Source organism: Acomys russatus, chromosome 2 (genome assembly GCF_903995435.1).
Source record: "Acomys russatus chromosome 2, mAcoRus1.1, whole genome shotgun sequence".
NCBI lineage: Eukaryota > Metazoa > Chordata > Mammalia > Rodentia > Muridae > Acomys > Acomys russatus.
In genome coordinates, this window is record NC_067138.1 from 92520818 (window position 1) to 92546063 (window position 25246).

At 42.0% G+C, this 25246-nt stretch overlaps 1 protein-coding gene across 1 annotated transcript in view; it reads left to right on the plus strand.

Annotated features, from left to right (window-relative positions):
• Adamtsl1 (ADAMTS like 1) overlaps positions 1 to 25246 on the plus strand; it is a 915031-nt gene that overhangs the window by 790931 nt on the left and 98854 nt on the right. The window contains exon 17 of the mRNA XM_051163985.1: positions 13595 to 13805. Coding sequence (XP_051019942.1) covers positions 13595 to 13805 — 211 coding nt within the window. The remainder of the gene's footprint in view (positions 1 to 13594; positions 13806 to 25246) is intronic.

The following is a 25246-nucleotide window of genomic DNA, read 5'->3' on the forward strand; positions in this document are numbered from 1 at the left end:
TTCTACTTTTCATTCTACTTCCGTGTCTTACCCTTTTTTAAGTCTAGATCCTTCATAGAGGAGATAACAGAGCTGTCTCTCAGAGTTTGGCTTATTTTGATAACGTGATGCTCTCCAGTTTCATGCATTTTTTTTTTCTGAAAATAACGTCATGTTTTCTTCTTTATAGCTGAATAATCCTTTATTTTCTTTACTTATCTCTCTGTTGATGGACACCTAGGCTGATTTCACAACTTAGCTTTTGTTAATAATTGTTAATAGTGCTGTAATAAATATGAGTGTGTGTCTATTAAGTGATTTTGATTCCTTGAGGCCTTACATACCAAGGAAAGATACGGCTGGATCATATTTTGTTTGTTTGTTTGTTTGTTTGTTTTGAAGAGACTCATGGCTACATTAACTTACATTACCATACACAGCATTTCTTTTTGTTTGGTTGGTTGTGGTTTTTGTTTGTTTGTTTGTTTTTGTTTTTGTTTTTGAGGATAGCCACTCTGACTAGGGTGAGATGGAATCTCACTGTTGTTTTGTTTTGCTGCCTTCCACCATGGGCCTTACAGGGACCTGAAAAGGAGGGTAACAATAGACAGACACAAAATTCTCTAGGTTCACTTCAAGGATGAACAATTTTTATTTTTCCCACTACTGTTAATATATATTGTTTAACTACTAGATACAGAGCTTGAACAAACAGTATCTTTGTCCCCTTATCTGAGTTCTTCCTTTAGCGTTTCCCGGTCTATGGCCTGGCTTCACACCGGAAGAGATTCCTCCTAGGCTACACACATCCAGGTTGGGGCTTGTGCCCAAGAGAGAAATTTCAGGCCATCTGAACCCAACCGTCTAGATTTTCACTTCCTTTATGGATAAAGATGTTGAATATTTGTGTGTATTTTTTTGGCATTTTTTTACTTCTTTGCCTATTAAGTGACTCATATTTTTTAGTTCTTTTTTTTTTTTTTTTTTTTTAGTAAAATCATCTATTGGCAGTGCATTTATACATCCATAGGAATTGAATGAGTATCATATCCTCTGATTCTAATATTAGCTACTTGTTTTAGCATGTTCCACATCTCCTGAGGACTCTGATGACTAATAAAATATTACACACTGAGCCTAGTACTTATTGTGTGCCAGTGTTCTATATCTTCCCACAGGATTTTAGTTTACATATACATTCCAATACTTAACACTGTTTTTCCTTCTCTGCATTCTCTTTTACTCCCAGCTTATTCCCTTCCAGTAACAAGCCACATCATCTAACCATTGTGTTGACTCAGAAGCTTGAAAGTAATTTTTCTCTTTTCTGTCTGTGCTCTAACAATAGAACAAAGGCTTTGCACATTCTGGTCACCAGGAATCTACCACTTTTCTGAATCTTCACTGATAGTGAAGATTCAGTCTGACCCCTTTTACATTACTTTACAATAAATCAAAGCACTAAGAAGCTTAATATGATATGTGAACCTGCCGTGATATGATGACCATATTATTAGTTCAACAGGTGCCTCTCGTGGTATTTTTAGTTGTGATTAACATTTAGTGGTCATTGACTAAAACATAATTCTTCACAATCTGTTTGGTCCTTGTCCAACCATCTAAAAGCTTTGATGACTAAAGTCTTCAGGAGGACTTTTGACTCTATTCTGGCTTTAACCTCTAATATAATATATTATAATACAATTTCTCTGTGTATATCTGTCTCTCTCTCCATCTCTGTATTTGTCTATATCTATCTATCTATCTATCTATCTATCTATCTATCTATCTATCTATCTCTCTGGGTGTGCATATCTTTCCTGCCACTTCTTTCCACTTCCCCTTCTCCCTCTCTCTACTCCTCTGTGTTTATAAATTTCAGACACAATTACTTCAAATCTCTCTAGAGGCACATTTTTAAATCTGTATAATATGAGTATGCTTGTGTGTGTGTGTGTGTGTGTGTGTGTGTTTTAATTTATTCTTGTTACATCTCAATGTTTATCCCATCCCTTCTATCCTCCCATTCCTCCCTCCCCCGCCCCCATTTTCCCATTATTCCCCTCCCCTATGACTGTTCCTAAAGGGGATTACCTCCCCCTGTATATGCTCATAGGGTATCAAGTCTCTTCTTGGCTACCTGTTGTCCTTCCTCTGAATGCCACCAGGTCTCCCCCTCCAGGGGACATGGTCAAATGTGAGGCACCAGAGTACGTGAGAAAGTCATATCACACTCTCCACTCAACTGTGGAGAGTATTCTGACCATTGGCTAGATCTGGGAAGGGGTTTAAAGTTTACCTCTTGTATTGTCCTTGGCTGGTGTCTTAGTTTGAGCGGGACCCCTGGGCCCAAATCTGCCTATCATATTGTTCTACTGGTAGGTTTCTAGGACCCTCTGTATCCTTTTATTTTGCTATTCTCCCATGCGTCTCTCATTTAGAGTCCCAATAGGATGCCCTCCCCTCTGTCCCAGTTTCCTGGTAAGTGAAGGCTTTCATGGGACATGCCCTTGGGCTAGTATGCAGATATAAGTGAGTATACACCATTTGATTCTTTCTGCTTCTGGGTTAATTCACTCATGATAATTTCTAGCTCAATCCATTTATCCACAAATTTCAGGAATTCCTTGTTTTTAATAGCTGAGTAGTATTCCATAGTGTATATGTACCACAGTTTCTTTATCCACTCTTCTACTGAGGGACATTTAGGCTGTTTCCATTTTCTGGCTATTGTGAATAAGGCTGCTATGAACATGGGTGAGCAAATTTTCTTGTTGTGTGCTGGAGCATCTTCTGGGTATATTCCAAGGAGTGGGATAGCTGGGTCTTGAGGAAGCCCTATTCCCAGTTTTCTGAGATAGCACCAGATAGATTTCCAAAGTGGCTGTACTAGTTTGCATTCCCACCAGCAATGAAGGAGTGTTCCTCTCTCCCCACATCCTCGCCAGCATGTGGTGTCGCTTGAATTTTTGATCTTAGCCATTCTGATGGGTGTAAGATGGAATCTCAGAGTTGTTTTGATTTGCATTTCCCTGATGACTAAGGAGGTTGAGCATTTCTTTAAGTGTTTCTCAGCCATTTGATACTCCTCTGTTGAGAATTCTCTGTTTAGTTCCAAGCCCCATTTCTCAATTGGGTTATTCGGTTTGGTGGTGTTTAATTTCTTGAGTTCTTTATATATTTTGGATATTAGACCTTTGTCAGATGTAGGGTTGGTGAAGATTTTTTCCCAGTCTGTAGGCTGTTGCTTTGTTCTCTTGACCGTGTCTCCTGCCTTACAGAAGCTTCGCAGCCTCATGAGGTCCCATTTATTAATGGTTGACATTAAGGCCTGGGCCATTGGTGTTCTGTTCAGGAAGTTGTCTCCTGTGCCAATATGTTCCAGGCTCTTCCCCAATTTTTCCTCTAAGTGACTTAGTGTCTCTGGTTTTATGTTGAGGTCTTTAATCCACTTGGATTTGAGTTTTGTGCAAGGTGACAAATATGGGTCCAGTTTCATTTTTTTACACATAGACCTCCAGTTAGACCAGCATTTGTTGAAGATGCTATCCTTTTTCCATTGAATGGATTTGGCTTCTTTGTCAAAAATCAAGTGACCATATGTGTGTGGATTCATATCTGGGTCTTCGATTCGATTCCACTGATCAACCAGCCTGTTGCTGTGCCAGTACCATGCTGTTTTAATTACTATTGCTTTATAGTACAGTTTGAGATCAGGTATGGAGATTCCTCCGGAGCACCTTTTATTGTACAAGATTGTTTTAGCTTTTCTGGGTTTTTTGTTTTTCCATGTGAAGTTCAGAATTGAACTTTCAATGTCTTTAAAAATTTGTGTAGGTATTTTGATAGGGATTGCATTGAATCTGTAGATTACTTTTGGTAGGATGGCCATTTTTACTATGTTCATTCTCCCGATCCATGAGCAAGGAAGATCATTCCATCTTCTCAGGTCATCTTCAATCTCTTTCTTCAGAGTTTTGAAATTTTTTTCCAACAAGTCCTTCACTTGCTTAGTTAGGGTAACTCCTAGATATTTTATATTGCTTGTGGCTAATGTGAAGGGTGTGGTTTTCCTAATTTCTTCCTCTGCAAGCTTGTCATTTGTGTATAGGAAGGCTACAGACTTTTTTGAGTTAATTTTGTATCCAGCCAATTTGCTGAAGGTGTTTATCAGCTTTAGGAGTTCTCTGGTGGAATTTTGAGGGTCACTTATGTACACTATCATATCATCTCAAATAGGGATAATTTGACTTCCTCCTTTCCCATTTGGATACCCTTGATCTCCTTTTGTTGTCTTATTGCTCTGGCTAGAACTTCGAGTACTATATTGAAGAGATATGGAGAGAGTGGGCAGCCTTGCCTTGTTCCCGATTTTAGAGGAATTTCCTTGAGTATCTCACCATTTACTTTGATTTTGGCTATTGGCTTGCTGTAGATAGCCTTTATTATGTTGAGGAAAGTGCCTTGTATCCCTGATCTCTCTAAAACTTTAAACATGAATGGGTGTTGAATTTTATCAAATGCTTTCTCTGCATCCAAGGAGATGATCATGTGGTTTCTTATTTTCAGTTTGTTTATATGGTGGATTACATTGATGGATTTCCGTATATTAAACCATCCCTGCATGCCTGGAATGAAGCCTACTTGGTCATGATGAATGATATCTTTGATGTGTTCCTGTATTCGTTTTGCAAGTATTTTATTTAGTATTTTTGCATCTATGTTCATAAGAGAAATTGGTCTGAAATTCTCTTTCTTTGTTGAGTCTTTGTGAGGTTTAGGTATCAATGAGACTATGGCCTCATAGAATGAATTTGGTAATTTTCCATCCATTTCTATCTTTTGGAGTAGCTTGAAGAGTATCGGTATTAGCTCGCCCTTGAAGGTCTGGTAGAATTCTGCACTGAAACCATCTGGCCCTGGGCTTTTTTTGGTTGGGAGACCATCGATGATTGCTTCTATTTCTGTAGGGGAAATGGGACTATTTAGCTTGTTTATCTGTTCTTCATTCAACTTTGGCAAGTGAAATTGATCAAGAAAATCGTCCATTTCCCTTAGATTTTCAAATTTTGTGGCGTATATGCCTTCAAAGTAGGATCTTATGATTCTTTGAATTTCTTCAGTGTCTGTTGTTATGTCTCCCTTTTCATTTCTGATTTTGTTGATTTCAATACTGTCTCTCTGCCTTTTAGTTAGTTTGGCTAATGGTCTGTCTATCTTGTTGATTTTCTCAAAGAACCAGCTTTTGGTTTTGTTGATTCTTTGGACTGTTTTCTTAGTTTCTAATTTGTTAATTTCAGCCCTGAGTTTGATTATTTCCAGGCGTCTACTCCTCTTGGGTGTTTCTGCTTCTTTTTTTTCTAGGGCTTCCAGTTGTGTTGTTAAGATGCTTATGTGCGATGTTTCCAATTTCTTTTTAAAGGCACTTAGTGCTATGAATTTTCCTCTTAGCACTGCTATCAATGTATCCCACAAATTTGGGTATGTTGTTTCTTCATTTTCATTGAATTTCAGAAACTCCTTGATTTCTTTGTTTATTTCTTCCCTGACCCAGGTGTCATTTAGCAGAGAGTTGTTTAGTTTCCACGTACATGTAGGCTTTTTGTTATTTCTGTTGTTGTTGAATTGCAGCCTAAGAGCATGGTGATCTGATAGGATACAAGGTAATATTTCAATCCTCTTGTATCTATTGAGGCTTGCTTTGTGACCTACGATGTGATCAATTTTGGAAAAGGTTCCATGGGGTGCAGAGAAGAAGGTGTATTCTTTCTTGTTTGGGTGAAAGGTTCTATAGATATCTGTTAGATCCATTTGACCCATGGCATTGGTTAATGATGTTATTTCTTGGCTTAGTTTCTGTTTCAATGACTTATATTTCAGTGAGAGTGGGGTGTTGACGTCTCCCACTATTATTGTGTGGGGATCGATGTGTGGTTTAAGCTTTTTTAGGAGATCTTTTACAAATGTGGGTGCCCTTGTATTGGGAGCATAGATGTTCAGAATTGTGATGTCATCTTGGTTGACTTTACCTTTGATGAGTATGAAGTGTCCTTCCTCATCCCTTTTGATTAATTTTGGTTGAAAGTCTATTTTGTTCGATACTAAAATGGCTACGCCTGCTTGCTTCTTGTGACCATTTGCTTGGAATATTTTTTTCCAACCTTTTACCCTGAGGTAATGCCTTTCATTATGGGTGAGATGTGTTTCTTGAATGCAGAAGAATGTTGGATCTTGTTTATGCACCCATTCAGTTAGTCTGTGTCTTTTTATTGGAGAATTGAGGCCATTGATGTTGAGAGATATTAATGACCAGTGACTGTTAAGAGTCTTAATTTTGATGTTGTTTCCAGTCGAGCATTTGTGTAGTTGTGGTTTTTTAGTTCTTTATGTATTTTGAATATTAGTCTTTTAACAGATGGTAAACATTTTTCTCCCTCTCTGTAGGGTGTCTCTTCCCAAAAAAAGTTTGAGTTAGAGGACATGCTTGGCCAGATTTGCATTGAAAGGGACACTGTAGAAGCTGGGGCAATAGACAGAGTGAGTACTGGGAAAAGTGAGGGTAAATTTGGAGTGACTAATAATCTTTCAAGGAACTAAAGAGAAGAAAGGTCCTAGACACTTGCTGACTACCATACCTTAATCCTCTTAGATTAAGACACCATACTCCATGCTGTCCCATTTACTGTCAGCCTCCTGATCACAGATGTGGTCTAAGGAAAACAAAGATTTGTGAGAAATTTTATTTTTAAAAATTCCATGATATAAGTAGTGTACAGAGATACAATGTTAGAGGGTTCCACATAATTTTGAAGAGTACTTCTAACAAAAGGCTAAATTTACCATGATATTTTTCCTTCAAACAAGAACTACATCTTAAATCACTGGATAAAGCTTTAAGACCACTGTTCTATAAAGGTTAAGACAGGAGAGGCTTTTTATAATGTAATGGGTTGGGGCATGGAGGCTCTGTGTGCCTTTGTACCCTCAGTTGCTGGGAGGCGAAGGTCAGTCCCTTCTCAGAAAGAGTAGAAGAGAAAGCTTGGCAACTCTCACACTGTTCCCTGGGCAAATGAAGGCAAGAAGCCCTTTTGCTTAAGAGCTAATGCAAACAAAGCTGCTAACAAGAGCCACCATGAGTTTCCGTGGCCCACTTAGCTCCAAAGGCCCCATTTCAAAAGCCAAGTGAGTCTCTCCAGGAGGCTGCACTCTACCTTTGCCCACTTGGGTGCCAACGACCACTCCGCTAGAATGCCAACTGCAAGTGTGTGGAAGACCTGGGTGGTGGCCACATGTTTATTTGTATTACCAAGAAATGGAGCTGTCGCTTAGCCATTTGTCATTCTCTGAGCACAAGGAATCCTGGCCTTGGCCACTCAAAGACGCTTTGTTCTACTGTGTTCATTACCCTGCCTTCAGAGACAGAGTGGTTTCATAAGGAGGTACACAGGAGCCAGGCTGCCTGGGTTTGAATCCTGGCTCTCCTGTTTACTAGCTCTATAACTTTGGGCAGATTATTTAATGCCTCATAGCTTTGGTTAGCTCACTCTGTAAAACGGGGAAACTTCAAGTATCTTCTCCATAGGATCACATGAACAAAATTATATATATATATATCACATGTTCCTGGGTCCTTCTGGGGCTTCAGTGAAAGAGGAGGCCTGGATAAAGCAAAGTTAAAATTGGAAATATGCTGTGCTACCATATAACAGAGAACAGCTCCATTTTCCATGGCCTAAGTCCAAGTCTTAGGGCCTTGGTTGTGATATGGATAACATTGACATATACACGTGGAACCCTTCACTCAACTTCTCCAGGCCTGGCCTCCTGCTATACTATAGACAATAACCTGTCTCATAGGCCTGCAAAGGTGATCAAAGGAATAGTGCATTTAAAGCATTTGCCCAGGCTGCAGCTTCTGATAGGCCTGTGCAATTGTTAGCAACTGCTTTTATTGCTGGCCACATGAGATAAAGCTATGGCTTGTGGTTTTAAGGCTAAAAGTGTTTTCTCCCATCCCAAGACCTAGAGCTGACCAGATCTCAGCAGGGTGACAGGACTAGTCAGTAGGCTGGACTTTGAACAGAGCTCCAATGCTACCCAAGGAAAGCTGGAAGCCAACTGTACTGTGTAATGTGGACCTCCACTGGCAGGTCACCCCAGGCACACATGATCCTGGCAGAGGGAAGGAGAACAACTCTAGCTACTGAGATGGAGGGCTGCCCTCTGCCTGCCCTTGGTCAGGAGTCAGTTACTCTGGAGCTGGGCAGGTGTGGAGAATCCACTAGAGTATTTCTGTTCATGGAGCCTTTTCTGCAAGCAGATTTTGACAAATGTGATAGTAACGTATAGGACAAATGGCTCAAAGGAAGGATGTATAGGAAAAGAATTCTGGAGAAAACAGAGACTTTCTGACATGTTGGCCATGGCCCAACCATGAGCTAAACACCTAAAGCCTAGAAGCTGAAAGAAAGCAGAGCTACCAGCCTTACCGCCTTCCTTCTACAAGGTTCTCCAGCCAAAATATCTGGTTCAGAGGTGTTTCAGAGTTCAGAATTTTTTTGTACTAAAATGGCTAAAACACCCGGTGCATATCACTCCCAACATTTTGCAAGAGGTCAAAGCACTATAATAAAACATAAATATTTACATGAAATAGGATTCAGTCTATCAAAGGAATATCAATTTAGGCCTGGTTTGGTCACCAAGAGTTAGACCACATGGAGGAAACATGTGTGGCATCAGCTTTGAGCCCGACAGTGGCGGTGGTCTTTTGAAAGGGCACCACCGCAAGTAAACAATCTAGAGATTGATTCAACCCATTGGCCACTCATCTCATCGCAAGCCACAGCCTACTTCCTGGTTACCATATGCTAGGTGCTGAGGTTACGGGGATTTGGTTTCCTAGAGCGATGGTAACAAAGTATGACAAAGTAAGAGGCTTAACACAGCAGAAAGGCATTGCCTCTGTTTGGAAGCTCAAGTCAAATGTAAAGGAAGGAGCCAGGCTCCCTCACATGTCTACCTTCAGGAGTTTGCTAGCCGTTTCCAGCACTGTTTGCCTGTAGCTTTATCATTCGCTGCTCTACCTCTGCCATCACATGGAATCCTCTCCATATGTCCCTCTCTCTTATAAGAACCCAGAGACATTGGTTAAATGTGCACCCTGCTCTAGTGCAGTGGTTTTGTTGTGAGATACTATTCCTGGAAGGTTTGGACAAACATCTACTCACCCCAAATAGGGAACCACTGACAGAAGCACAGATACCACGAAAGTCCAAATTTAGTGAACCAATGAGTTTTATTTGGGTTACTTTTAGGAATATGAGTGATCGATTATTTACAGGAGCAGCTATGACTCAGATAGAGCTGTATCATCAAAGCCCACCCCAGCATGGGTGACATCACACAAAAGCTAGAAACCTAGAACCCACTACACAGCCTGCAGGCAGCTCAACAAGTCGGAGAATGACCTTTCCATGTGGTTTGGTTGGTATGAGCCTCTGCCACTAGGCTCCGCCACTCTTTTTCTTCTGGGCAGCTCAGCTAGTCCCAGCTTCTTCCTGCCATCTGAGTTTGTCTAAGAGTCTTCTTTGTAACTTGGCTTGTCTAAGAGTAACTCTTAGCAGTTCTTACTGTTTATATATGTTTGGGAGGGAGGGGCATAGTGAATCTAGTCAGCTTCAGGGACTTCCTGAAAATGTTTTGAGTTGTTTACTCCCTGTCCTAAGGAGCTTCCCTCTCTGAAATATCCTGTCTTAAAATGTCCTGCTGCTCCTCCAACCCCTCCACTGGCCCCCTCCACACCTCTTGCCTTTTACAGACCATGTCTTCATGAAGTTTCCTTCCCAAAAAGGCTGGAACCTGGAAAGGAACTGCTACCCTTCAGGTTTAACTGTGAACTGCTCTGCACAAGCCCAGGCAGTGCCCAGTGAGTGGTGTTATTTTAGAAGGTTTTATAACTTGCAGACATAAGGCCACTAGAGGTGTGCCTTGAAGATTACAGACCTGCCTCGCTTCTGGTCTCAGCGCTCTGTGTCTGGTCTGCAGCTGAGACGAAAGACATCCCCAGCTGCAAGCTCACGGTGTCATGAACCCCAGCATGTCCTCCCTGCCAAAAGCCAAAGTGAACTCTACCCCTTGAAACAGTGAGCCAGAACAAACCTCTCCTCCCTTGACTTGTTCCTCTCAGGTATTCAGTAATGGCAATGAGGGATGTAACCAACGCATCTGGTATGAGTCTTCTGAGGCAATTACATCTGCAAAGAGCCTTTTCCATGTAACATCATACGCTGTGATACTGTGGGTTATAATTTCAGTCTATCTTTTGAAGAGATGCACCCCTGTGTAGAACAATTAGCAATACAACTTAGACACAGCCACACGCTCTAGTCAAGACAACAGTTGGGTTGAGGTAGTGATATTATTGTAAGCACGTTGAATCTCCAAAGAGGAATGCATTAAGAGACCATAGGGTTGGAGAATTAAACTCAGTGGAAGAAGTGGCGTCATGAATGGAAATGAGCAGATGAGCACATTCACCCAAGAAAGGGTCTGCCCTCCTCAGCACTGGGCCTATGCCAGGCTGGACCCAGCATCCCAAGGAAGGCCTAGCAGCCTCCTCACACTGACAGCCATGGCTAATCTTGGCCCAGCTGGCTTCCACTGGGGCAACCCATCTCTTGGGAATGGTGAAAGGCATCATAAGGCTCAGGGGTTATCAGCAGTCTGCCAGATCCACAGCCCACAGTTGCAGCCTCTGTGCAGACAAGAGGCGGTGGAGGCTGTCTGCTTCCCTCCCTTGCTTCGGCCAAAGCTGATTAAAATATTTCTGACCCATAATCAGCCAAGTGCTTACTACATGGATAGCTTCTCCTGACCTCCTTCCTGGAGACTATATAATATACTTCATTAGGGTAGGCAGTTTTTCTTGACGGTATTCAATTGGCTTCCTGGCTGCCAAAATGCCTCTGCTTCAAGGACCTAGTTGCTGAGTCTCTGCCAGGAATGAAGCAAGAGCAGGGAATGGGGGTACAAAGCCTGACCCTGACAAGCTTTAACACTGGGACAGCACTGACTACAGAGGCAGCTTCTTTATGAGACATGTGGAGAGTGGGTTTTGCTTTATGCCTGTACTTAAACATTTCACTTGAAGATGAGAGGAGGGGAACAAGGAAAACAAGCACAAATCCCCAGGCCTGCACCTGATCCAGAGGTTCCTGGAAACCTACAAGAAGAACATTATGACGGGCAGATCTGGGTCCTGGGGTCCTGCTCAAACTATGGCACCAGCCAAGGAAAATATAGGTAGTAAACTTCGAACCCCTACCCAGACCTAGCCGATGGACAGGACATTCTCCGCCGTTGAGTGGTGAGTGAGGTCTGACTTTCATACAAACTCTGGTGCCCCATTTCTGACCACGTCCCCTGGATGGGGAGGCCTGGTGGCACTCCAAGGAAGGATAACAGGGCACCAAGAAGAGAATTGATACCCTATGAGCATATACAGGGGGAGGAGGTCCCCCTCAGTCACAGACATAGGGGAGGGGCGTAGGGGGGAAGCGGGAGGGAGGGAGGAATGGGAGGATACAAGGGATGGACTAACAATTGAGATGTAATATGAATAAATTAAAAAAAAAAAAAAGAAGAAGAAGGTGAGCCCTGGCCCAGCTCTGAGATGGTATACCCAGAAGACCTGCACACTTCCCTTCTGGCTCCTACCCACCTACGGTAACTACCTCTCTGACTTGCAAACAGAACAGTATAAAGTTTTGAACTTGTGGCCTCAGCCAGCCATTTTCATGTTTGTGGGACTCAACAATGCCATGGCTAGTTGCTAGAGTTCATTGTCATTGTTGTACGACTTTATCATTCATTTCTATTTATTTACCTGCTGGTAAATATTTTAGTGTTTTCCACTCTGGGCTATTATGCATGGCACATCTGTGAATGCGAATGGACTTTCTGTGTCCTCTAAATGAATAGGTTATATTAGGGAGGGAGGGAGGGACACTTGTATATAGTTATCTTTTTCTGCTTAACAAATGCACCCCCGACCGAGAGGCTTACAAGACTAAATATTTGTCATCTCTGATTGCCTACTTCACTATGGAATTTGGAAGCATCCTGGAAAGGTGGGTCTGGCTCGGCTCCTGCCTGGGGCTGAGGTCCTCTGCAGCTGGCCTGGGACTGGATCAAGTATTTATAAGGTGCTTCCCACAGAAGAGTACCAAGTGGGTGGAATCAAGGTGCTGCAGTTCTTCAGCTGCAGGGTCTTTCCTCAAGACTAAGCTCACAACATGGTCGCTTCCTTCCTCAGCACAAGACAGAGCGGGAGCGAAAGCCACACCCTTCATGACAGAGCCCCTAAAGTCACATACATGGTACCACTTCTGTCAGTTCTATTCACGGGAAGGAAGTCTCTAACTCCAAAGGACCTGGCCTTGGTTTTCAATAAAGATGGTAGTAGGGGGCCATGAATAAGTGGAAATAGCAAAGGCGTTGATTGTATTTATTGTCATCATAGACTGGGCAGCGGTGCAGGAGTGGGGGGGGAGGTGGAAGGAGGTTAGAGTAGCAGGAGAAAAATGGGAATTTCTACTCAGTGTCACAGTCTGATAAAAGCCATTAAAGCTAAAGAAACCTTGCAATTTTCTGAAACAATGTCCTGGCCTCAACAGAAAAACCTAGGCAGGCCAAGCTACGGAAAGATGCCCCACTGTGCTTTCAAGGATGTTTTGGTTGTGAACAGAAGGCCTGCCAGTGAACATTCGAGAGTTCTTCTGAGGCAGAGCCCAGGCAGCTGCATTTTGTCTTTATCATTCGGATTTCAGAGGGCAGAGAAATGCAGTGGGGTTGTCTTTATAGGCTCTTAGCTCACCATAAATGTACCTCTCAAGGCAGGGCGATTTAGAGCTGGCCATCCAGGCACTCAGCTCATCTGTGAACTCGACTTCTACATCTGATAATGAGCCACTCGCCCCTCTCACTTCCCTTCAGAAAGATTGATGTGTTTTGCAGCCTCGGTTTGTGTTACATTATCCAGCCCCAGGCAGTGATGATATGTATACAGAAGACAGAGACATTTCTGTGCTACGATGGAAGTTGAAAGGAAGTTGGAGCCAGTGACCTTTCACTTTGAAGGCGAAGAATAAGAAGCACAAACACTTCATCTCGTGTATAATGGGGGCTAGAGAAATAAGCCGGGAAGCTTCTCCTGGGCTTTCTAGCCACTGTTGAAAATATGATCCCTAAATTTTATATGTATACAACGTACCCCTCACCCAGCACACACACACACACACACACACACACGCACATGCACACACACACACACACCACCTGTTTTGATGAGGTTTGTGTGTTCTATCAAAATAGACATAGTCACAACCTTTACTAGTGATTTCAGAAGCAAATATTGGCTGTTCTGTCGACTTCTTTGCTTTATTCTGAATGAACTCTGAGCATGAAGCGGACAGTTGGGTGTGCAGCTTAGGACTCAATCCCTAGGCCGTCGTCCTGGAGAACCTCCCCGACTCCTGGTGAGGGGGTTTTGATTGCCCGTGAAGTGTTTGTACAGGAACTCCATTAGGCTCCTTTCTGTCTCCTTTCTCCTCAGGTGGGAAGTTGGCAAGTGGAGCCCGTGCAGTCTCACCTGTGGGGTTGGCCTACAGACCAGAGATGTCGTCTGCTCCCACCTGCTCTCCAGAGAGATGAATGAGGTGGTCATCCTGGCTGATGAGCTCTGCCACCACCCGAAGCCCAGCACCGTACAAGCCTGCAACCGCTTCAATTGCCCACCAGCCTGGTACCCTGCACAGTGGCAGCAGGTGAGCCCTGAAGTTACTTCCAAATTCAGTTTTTGTTGAGAGCAGTGACTAAAGACAAATGACCCTTTCTCAGAATAGCTTAAATGAGAGCTCAGCTTCCACTCTCTCGCTCCTTAGCTCCTCTCCAATCTTCCTCAAGCCTAGATTGTTTTTCCTTGTGAACTCCATGTTATTTCTACACGACACAGCCCCGTGTTTTTCAAAAGCACTACACAGATACGGTCCATCTGTTAACCTGAGCATATTCCTGACACATTGTCATCAAGCAAGAAAGCATTTTCAGTTAAAGGTACTCTGGTGGGTTACCCATTAAGACAAAATTGTTCTGTATTTATGGACTTTCTAGTTTCTGCTATTTAAAATTCTGGTAGTTGGGTTTTAGCTCTTTGTTGTTGTTGTTGTTGTTGTTTTCAGAATTTCATACATATACATGTATACACAATGAAGTATGATCATATGTGCACCCCCATTTTCCTCCCTAACTTCCTCATGGCCTCTCAATACGTTCCTCTCCCAGTGTAATTTTCTGATATATATTATAACAGCATTCTTACTTAGTTATTCCAAGTTAGAAATTCTGAACCAATTCCAGATTTTTCAATTTTCCCGGATCTTCTGAGAGTGTGAGAACCATACTTTTAAAGCAAGAGATGGCCCACTGCAGTTTTGAAAATAAAGGTTTTTTTTTTCGGACACAGACCTTCCTATCTTTTTTTCCATATTGTCTGTCACTGATTTTGTTCTATAAGGACTGAACTGTGTAACTGTCACAGACACCATATGATTCACAAAGCCTAAACTATTTACTATCAGCCCTTTTACAAAATTTCTGGATCCTCATTAGGACATAAGACAGCTTTAAAGTGACAACAGTGGTTACAAAAGTAAGCCTGAAATTTGGAAGAGATATAGATCTCTGAGCTCATTGTAAACTCTAGAAGTGTACCAGTTGGGATGAGAAATTTTATAATCACCCAACTGAGGAAAGAAGATAACTGTCTATACCCTTCTAGGAGATGCTCTGCTGCTTCCAAGCAGCCAAACATCTTCCATGTTTCTTCTTTCCTTCTTCTCCCTAGTAAACATCAAATAGTAATGAGTGAGCAAAATACTTCAATAGAGTCAACACTTGGTATCTGTAGTTTTCATGCCTACCAACTTAACAAATTTAGACTGTGTGTTCTTTACTTAGGCCTGTGATGTTTACATATATATTGAACATGTATAGATGGTTTTTAAATGTCCTAGTGAATACATGGTATTTGTGTTTTATTTGGTATTATAAATAATGTAGAGATAATATAAGCCATACAAGGAGGGACGCATAGGTTATAGAAATACTGTATCATTTTATATTCAGACTAGAGCAGGCATGGATGTGGGGGTCTTAGCATCACATCTGATGAGCATCTTAGAACCATACACATCCAGATATTGAGTGATAGTTATTTAAAAAGACCTAAAAAAAGGGATTATTGATGAATTTCCTTTAAAATCTTGTGTATATTATGATTGAGTTCATCAATTTCATGCTACTCTGATTTTTTTTTTCACAGTCAAGTGGATGCAATATGTTTTGAACTGCTGTGAGCCTGTATTTTACTAAGAAACACACATCATTTTACACTGGTTTGAAGTTAATTCTCACAACAGCCCAGTTTAAAAAATGTAGTATATTATCATTTTAGTTTTGAGGAAACTAAGAATTATGTAAGTTGAAAACTAAGGGGTGGCCTTTGCCACTTTTTGTAACAAGGCCCATGGATGGCTATGTGAGCAAGCACTGAATGGGTACCCTTTATTTAAGAAAGATGCAACTATGGCCTAGAGGTGACCTTACTCAAGGTCGTGCATCCCACACAAGAGCCTGGATCTCCTGATATCTAAGATACTTTCATTAAGCTGCTTTAAATGGGAGAAAACTGTTGGCTTTAACCCTTTCTGTTGACTCATGCCAGGAGAAAACGTGAGGAATCTGCTCACATCTGTCTGCACTGTTCAACTACTAAGTCTCTGGATCCTGGGAAGTTTGTATTTTGCCGTTATGCGAAGAGCACTTTGTAAATAGAGTTTTGTTTTCTGTGACAAAATGAATGATCACACACAGAGTGCCTCCCGACAGGCCATGGAACTCGGGCTTTGTTTCTCACTGATGTCTGTGTGTGCAGTAACAGGTCATAAAGTCGCCTCCGTAGTGGCTGGCAGGGGAACACTGCCTTCCTCTCCATAGCCTCACATGCTGATGATGAATGATCTTGGCCCAGTGTGTTTTCCAGTTCTTAGTGCACATGCCACGCCCATGGCTTTGTGGCCAGCAGCTACCATCGCCAGCCTTACCCCACAGGGTCCATTGTGACACAGCAGATTCCATCTGCCTTCACCCAAGAAGGCAGGAATTTATTTTGAAGGCCTAGTCTATGGTTTTTTTTTCCCCAGAAGCAAGACCTTTAGGAATGAGACAGGTTTGGGCTGATTTTTCAAATCAAGAAACTAATACTAGACACCTCTTTAAAGTTCATGGTTAGTGCTTTCACATAAGTGTATCCTTGTACACCAAACATAATAATTATCGAAAGTATGTTGACACAATTAGAAATAAAGAATTTAAAAGCTGCCCGTGACCGCACCCTCCAGACAGTGTCTATTAAATAGTTCGATCATCAGTCGCTTCTAAAATCTCATTAAGCTTACCAGAAATCTTCCTCTTTTATTGCTTCCTAAAATCTTCTTTAGGTGAGCTCTTGGATACAATGAGCTCTTACTGACCACTTCTTAAAGAAAGTCACTGTTTTTCTTGTATGTGGAGTAAGTTACAAGTAATTCAGGTATCTCTGAGCTAAAGAGCTGTGTTCTTGGGACTCCATGATTTAGGAGAGCAGCTACTGACAGCTCCTTGCCTGATTGGCCCTATGTTGCTCGGCGCTCTTGGCTGGGACGAGGAAACCTGGTGTGTCGCCATGATCCTTACAGGTCAGCTGTAGTGTGCCAGGGCCTCCTTTCAGCACCCAGCCCAGAGCCTTTTTTTTTTTTTTTTTTAAATGAAAGAACAACAGATGGGGGTTCCAAATCCTTCCTTTAAAACTGAGAGGCAACCTGCTGGATAGCCCGTTTGAGTGGAGAAAGTCATCTTCCCTTTTTTGCTTGATCTCAGGGTCACCACCAATCTTATATATGTAAAGTATTATATGAATTGCCATCTGCTAGATGGGAACACAGCATCATTGTTCTTCATAGAACATTTGCCTCAAATTGTCTAATAGCCAATATTTATACATTTATAATATTTATACATTCTGCAGGTCTGGAGGAGACCAAGTATGGATCCTAAGTGTCTGTTCAACTTTTGTTTTCTTCAAAAGCAGAAACCTAATTCTAGATTTGGTTGTCAGAAACCCATCTGATAGTGTGTGCTACTTATATTTTAATCTTTGGCCTCAAAAAATAACTCATTTTGATATTTATTTTTAACAATCTAACTTGAAAATGTTTCTAGTGTACATTTAGATTTTTTTTTAATTATTGGATTTTCCATGCATTGGTCTACTGTGTCTTTTCTAACATACTATATTGTTTCTCATCTTCTTCCTTGGTATTGTCTGCAAACAAGTGTAAACCACCCAATAGAGTGTTACAGTACCATGACTGAGGGTCCCGCATGCGTCACCGCTTCAGCCTTGAAACACTTTGAACACGACCATCTCCTTGAGGATGATGTTCAGGATCTCTCCATAGCCAGACAATAAGCCAATCTGTATGATCCTGTAGACCCTCATGTCCCTGCCCCACCTCTAGTCACAGCTGCCCTCTGCCTGCCGTCCCTGCCCATCTCCTACACTGCTTCCTGTACCTGCTGTTTACTCCTCTCTGCCCATCAGAATGTCACAGGAAACGCGCCTTTCCACCATGCATCTCCCACAGGGAAGCCATGGCTATCTGAACAGCCACATCCTTATGTGGTCAGGCACAGCAAGGTCAAGGAAGGCCAAAACCAAGTCTCGGGAGGCCGGATGAAGCAGAGAGGGTCGGGAGGAGAGGCACATGCCGAAGCTTCTAGGTTCATTTACTAAAAACTAATTCAGTTTCAGGAACTGCTTCTTTTTAACGTTTTTATTATTATTATCTGGCTGTTTCATATATTTATATAATGAGCTTTAGTCTTCACCGCTACTGCCCTATCTCATCGTCTCTCTTTCCCACTTAAACCTTTCTTTCCAACAAGTCCCAGAGCATTCCCAGCATCTCCGGCCCAGCTCTGAGCACCTGACATGAGCATCCACACACCCCTTGCCCGCCCCACAGAGTGATGTTTCAAGCCTTTCCAGATGAGGCACTGGGAACATTGGGGGTCTGCACGCACTCCAGCTTTGTGGTAGGGTTACTCATTCCGCCACTTGGGCGTGTCCTTTTCTACTCTTTTCAGCAGCTTCGGCTCAGGGAGATTAAAAGTGTCCCATCTTCAGCAGTGGGGGAGTAAGGGAATCCTATTCTGGAGTCTAGAAGGCAATGTACCTTTCCCAAGAAGCTACCTTTACTATTTACTCTGCAGGAGTCAATTGTGAGGAAACCTGAGACCACATCTTTAAATCTGCAGTTTGCATAAAATTCAGCATGTGCCACCTATGTTTGGGGCTTTCTTTTATCTACATATTAGCTTTTCTGTGGCTGCTATAACAAACTACTACAATGTTGATGTCTTAAAGTGACACAAATTAAGCAAACACTGCGTTATCCCAAGTTGGAAATGGGTTTTGCTGTCCTAAAATCAAGGAGTCAGCAGGCATGCTTTCTTTTTCGGGGGTGGGGGTGTGTGTCCGAAACAGGGTCTATGTCTTTTTCTTTCTCATCTGCTATGTTTCCTGTTTCTCTAATCCCCTTTCAGAGTGAGTCCCTCCAGACATTGGTCTGTTCTCATATCTGACCAGCCTCTGACATTCTCAGAAGGACCATGTTGCCTATATCAACATGCCTGACTACATAGGCCTGTTACTGCAGTAGCATTGGCTACTCTAAGAAACGTGTTTGCCAGTCCCAGGGACCAAGACATGGAATCTTTCCTGGTCCTTGTGCAGTCAACCACAATCTTCTCAAAAGTCAGCAGGCTGAGCACTGACTCTCCCATACAGCAGGCCTTTTGATTGAGAACCTACCCTTTGTCACCCACCCCCACCTACCACCTGTGGCATTGTATACGTATGTATCTGCATGATTTCATTCGCCTTTATTCTAAACATCACATTTTCAGAGAATGAGGAGGAAAGGAGAAAGATCCCGAAGAGTTAAACGGAAATGAATCAGCTCGCTGTGAAGCGTAATTTAGATTTCCCTGAACTGCAAATGTTTTATGTTCAGGATTGCATCCGCCCAAGTGCACGTACATATTGCACACATCTGTGCTGAGAAGACAGGAGCAGTTACCACAAGCCCTATCTGCACTCCGCCCCTGGCTTAAAGCTGTGATTAGCTCTGTTTCCCCATAAGCCTTTTTTTTTTTTTAATCACAATTCAAAAATGCACATAGTTTAGCTGTGTAAAAAGCCATATGAGAGAGAACTGTGTCTCCTAATGATATTAAGGGGAAAAAGAGAAATTTAATGATAACCATGCTCCAGAAAGTAAAAATTTCATTTTCTAGGTTTACACACATGCGTGTGCACACACATATACCTTTTGGTCTGGACTAGAGGGTTGAATTCTGTCACAGTAGTCATCAGTTATGTTAGAACTCTGTGATTGAAAATGTAAATCTATGTAAGTTAGGAGTCACATTTATTGAAGAACTTATGCCCTAAAGCTGTTAAATTGCTTAGTGCATTTTCAGTAGTACTTTGAAATAAATACCCAGTCCTATCTTTAGACGCAGCAATAAATGTAACAGCAGAGAGATCAAAAGTCAGATTTCACATGTGGAACGGTTTTGTTTTTATTTACCAGCAGAAAGCTCTTTGACTTAATTACTCTGAATCCTGTTGGGCCTGGATGTCACATCGAAACAGACTATTTGGCCCAGAAGCCTCACTGCGCAACCTTGTATTTCTACACTTGGGAAGGCTTAGTTCGCAGCAAGTGGACAAAGCAACACAGATCTACAGAACAGTACCCTCATTTCAACTGCACTCTCAGTGAGATTTGAGTCTCCGTTTTCCTCCATTTCTCCAAGCCCTGACTTAATTTGGCTCTATTTTGGCCTCTACTATATATGGAACTTCCCAGTCTCATACATTGCTGAGTTGCCTTGACCCCAAAAGATCTACACAAACCTTTATACCACCTGGCCACCCTTCCGAGGGAACTTGGCCTTCCTTCATTGATCAGTGTCACATCCTGTCCCCACTCTCTGTCATTCCCTCTCGGGAATCTGAAGCTCTTCTCAGCCTCATGTGTCCCTCACACTCAGTAAACACCCAGTCTGGTTTCACACCAGTTCCTGCAGCTCGCCTGCCTTCTTTTCCCTTCTCAGCTTTCTCCCTGACCCACAGTCCCCAGTCAGCCACCAAACGACTACACACAGAATTGTCTTGCGTAACTCTCAGTCAGTATCCACAACCTTAACACAAACCTTCTACTGGACCTTTAAAGTGCCATGTACTGGAAGCCATCAAGTCAGGGGTACAGCATGCAGTGCTACGTAGGCGAATCTGACTGAGAAGCCCTTCCTCCACAGACTATGGCTAGGTGACGGGCATTTCCCGAGGAGATGTGAACTAAAACCTAGTTACCCAGGCAGGGAGTCAGCAACAGACCAAAGTACTAATGAAGTCCAATTTGGTGAAACTATGAGCTGGATTTGGGTTATATCTAGGAATATGGGTGAAAGGGTTACTTATGGGAGCAGAAATTACTCAAAGACAGCTGCATCATCAAAGTCTACCCCAGCATGGGTGACAACTCACCTAAGCTACAAAGCTAGAGTACACTGCACAGCCTGCAGACATCTCTTAACAGGTTGGAAACCATCCCTTCCAGATAGTTCAATTGGTCTGAGCATCTTCCAGGCCACTGGGCTGCTCTCTACTTCTGGGAAGTTCAGCTTACCTGAGAATATCTCTCAGCAGTCCTTATAACTGTGTGAGGAAGGGGGAGGGGGAATCTACTCAATCTGGTCAGTTTGGGGGACTTCCTGACCCTTTCCAGTTCTTTATTTCCTGACCTTACCAGCTTTAACTTCAGGATGGACTATTTCGCCCCACCCCTTAGAATATCCAACTGTTTTACCTCTTTTAATTTCTTGCATCTTAACAAGCTTCCTTCCTCCCCCAAACTTGACCGTTTTATCTCAGAGCAAATTGCCACAAAGCAAATACCAATCGATATTTTATTGGGCAGTGTTCTGGGAAGCCCTTGACCTATGTTGCCTACATCATTCCCTACCAATTTCATCATGTCATCCCTCCTTTTAAAGCCCCCTCCAGTACCTCATGATTTTAAGATGATAGTCAACCTTTCACTCTATACCCGTCATCTGGCATTGCAGTCCATGACCCCATGCTCCATGCTCAGGCCTGCCCGGAGCTAGGTGACCATGCTATGGTCAGGCATAACTTAGGCATATCCCTCACATGGCTAGGTGCTGTCGCCATGCCTGTTTTCCTAGCTAAGTATTCATGCTGCCTCTTCTGCAGCACCCCCAGCCTTTCCATAAATATGTAGTTGCACTCTTTAATGTCTTTCTTTGTAAAACTGGTCATGTTTTTTCCTTCAGTACATGTCATATCCCTGTAATATAATAACTGCTTGTATTCATCTAAAACCCTAACATCTAACACAGTACGCAAATTTTTGGTAAAAGAATGAATGAGTATAGAAATGGGTGAACTGAGTTATAAGCATAATAAGCTGGAAAGTTAATCTTAGAAACAGAAAATAAACATCATTTTGCATTAAGGGCAGTAATGCAATTTGAAGTACCAAGGAAATGAACTCAATTCTAAATTAAACTATCAAATGAAACATTACCCAAAAAAAAAAAAAAAAAAAAAAAAAAAAAAAAAATCAGTGCAGGCAGAATTTATTGACATGCTAATCATGGAGAAAATTTTGAAATACAGGTCACATGAGCATATTTCTATATAGAAATACAGCTTTTTAGTGGTGTCTTTATTGTATATTTCTTAAATTTCTTATAAAAATAATGAAGCCACAACCTTGCCATGAATCATGCATGGCGGCTAATATATGCAGCATAAATGGTATCTTTATTATTTGTTTTTATTGCTTATATTTTAAAGTCCCCCACACCGGAGATTTACCTTTTCATACCAGAATGTGATTTTAAATGATGATTCATAAAGACAAATATTTTCCATTTAATTTTATTAAATTTCTCTTGCTTTCTCTCCTATTAACATTTCCTTTCTGCATGCTGCCTCTCCCTTAAGGAACTGAAGCCCCATTGAGTCATCTCAAAATGGCCATAAAGTTACCACAGACTTTGAAGCCTTTCCTGGTGTAAGATTTCATCTTCTGTGATTTCTAAAAATCTATAAAGACACATTTTATCCATATAAACATACTGGAGAAATGTGTTAAGCAAAGATGATGTAAGCTTTAAGAGCAGGATCTGAAGATAAATGATACATAGAAGACAGACAGACAGACAAGAATGAGGAAGGATGGATGCGGCTATTCCATGCCTGGAATGTCAGGATGCCCAGAAGAGCCAAAGCCCATTGCTGACTGGGGACACAGCTTCCTGTAATGATCAAACAGTCTGATAAAAAAAAAAGGATCTGTCACAGCTGGGTGTTTGCTTTCCATCTTTGAAACATCTGCATATAGAGCTTTTTCATTCATCCAATCATCAATTCAGGAAACATTTATGAAGTGCATATTTTCTGCCAGACACTATACACTGCACTGGGGAGTACACAGATGCATAATTCCCTTTTCTCAGAAGATTCCTAATCTTAGATGTGTTCAGGGAGGCAGAGGAAATAGCAGACACATGAACTATGAGCATACTAAAAAGATAAGGTACCCATCCTAAGGCAGGGTGTGGGGGGAGGGACTACTCACCAATATGCACAAGGGATAGAGGAGGCTTAGGGAAGGAGTGGCCTGTGAGCTGGGCTTTCTAAGATACCTTAGAAGTTTACAAGTGAGCAAGGAGCTGACAGGCATAATGAACATGACCAAAGGCCTGGGCAGAAAAAGTGTCTGTGTGTCCAGAGAAGGATGAAGTGTCTGTTGAACTAGTGTCTTAGCACATGGTAGAGTATCAAAGAATAACCCAGAAAGATTGCCATAGGCTAGTTTGTGAGGGACCAGAAAGAGATTTTTCTGGATTCTGGTTTTTATCTTGTAGATGTTTAGAATCTCCCTGAAGCCCTAGGATGGATAAAATGTCCAGATGATCTTAACATTCTTTCTTAACAACGATTTTTGTCCTGGTGCTGTTACAAACTTCTGCCTAGGGTTGTGGAGAATTACTGAGGACTGGCCCTTAATCAGGGTCTATCCAAAACTTGACAGCCCACCCCTTATTTTAAGCGAGTAGTTACTCTATAAGACCCTTGGAGCAAGACAAATTATTTTCACCATCTACTTTTTAAATTTGAAGGAGAGAGAAAACCCACCTGCGTTTCTCCTTACTGACACATTTAATGAGGAACTTTAACTGAACGTCTTGAATCTGAGAGCTATTCACACTCAGCTCCTTGCTTACTTTTGGAGTATGTACCCAAGCTGAACATGATCCCATGTGCCTTGGAAATATTTGAATGGAGAAATCTTTAGTCATTAGCCCTTGAAGTGCTCTGTAATCGTATAAGTACCAACATTGATAGGAACACTACCAAATTTTCAATCAACAAATGACCTCTAGGATACTGTATGTACTAGCTGCCATATATTTTTATGCCTAATGAATTCAGGTGGCCTTGGGGGTCTTGACTTAATTTCAATAGTTAATGAATTTTTAAAAAGTGGTTTGATGTCATTTTGGGGTTTAGGGATATGGCCTTATGAACTCAACATTACTCCTTTTCTGCATTTTCAGTGATACAAATATTTAAAGTCATCACATACTTCTACAATCCATTAAGAAATGGCACTGTATTTTTCCGCTCATACCCCAACCATTGATTATGAGAAAACAAGTGAACCTTGTATTTTTAATGGAGAAAATATATGGAAGGAAGAAAATGAGAGATGAACCCCTTCCATCCTAAGTTCTCTTATTAAAGATGTAACAAAAATACTGAAGAATATTTTGAGTGCAAATCTCAAACACTTAGTATGATCAATAAGAAAAGTAAAATCTCCTCCTTCATATACTTAAGAGGTTGATGGATGAGCATTTCTGAAAGAAGAGGAAGATCTGTTGAAAACTGCTGTCTGGGTCTGGGGATGTGACTCCATGGCAGAGCACACCCTTTAGCAAGCATGAGGCCGGGGTGCAGCCTCAACATGTAGAAATGGTGTGATCTGATTTATGCTTGAAAAACATCACTCTCACTACTGTTGACAACAGGCTGAGGGGGAGCACAGAGTTCTCTGGGTACTTTCCACTGCCCAACTCTATCCATTCTCTCCCCCTCTTCCCCATGAAAGGCCTGTGTGGACTGCTTCAGTAGCCCCTGCCCGCTTCTTTCCAGCGGTGTACAGAGAGTTTGTAGCAGCCATTTGAGGGAGGAAAGAGTTGTCTTCAAAATACTACTTTGGCATATCCTGCAAGGCCCTGGCTGAAAAAACTAGGAACTCAATCCCTTAGTCTAGTAAGACTGCCATAACAGGATGTCAAACACTAGGGAGAGTACAAGCAATGTACTTCTCACAGTTCTGGATCCGGGGAGATCTACCACCATGTTGCCAGAACATTTGTGTCTAGTTTATGGATGCTGACTTCTAGCCATGTACCTCTGTAGTAGACAGGATAGGTCTCTGGGCCCCAGACCCATTCATGACAGCCTCATCCTCATGGCCTATGAAGCTCCCAAAAGAAGCTTTCTGCTTCTTTGTTTGTTATTTGTTTGTTTGTTTTGTTTTGTTTTGTTTTGGCATCGCTGGAGATGGAACTCAGGGTATTGCACAGGTTAAGCAAAAGCTCAACTAGAAAACATCATTTCCATCCCTAATAAAATTCTCTTATGATTTTAATGTATGAGCATAAGTTAAGGAGTAGAGGGAGAAAACACTTGGGCCATATCAGTGGGAAACTGGTTAGGAAGGTTTACGGTAGTCTAAATAGGCACCAGTGGTATAGTTTGTATGTTTTACCAATAATATAGAGCATTGTTCACAAATTTGTGTTAGGAGAAAGGTGATGAGGAAAAGGAAATTCAAATATACTTTTATCCAGCACTTGGCATCATTCAGTGACTGGGAAGACAAAGAGAGGAGCAATGTGGAGTAAGGCTGGAGTGAGAGCATTGAGAGTTTGGTTTGGAGGCTGGTGAAAAGGTTCAACGGACAAAGGTACTTGCAGCCAAGACTGACACCCTGAG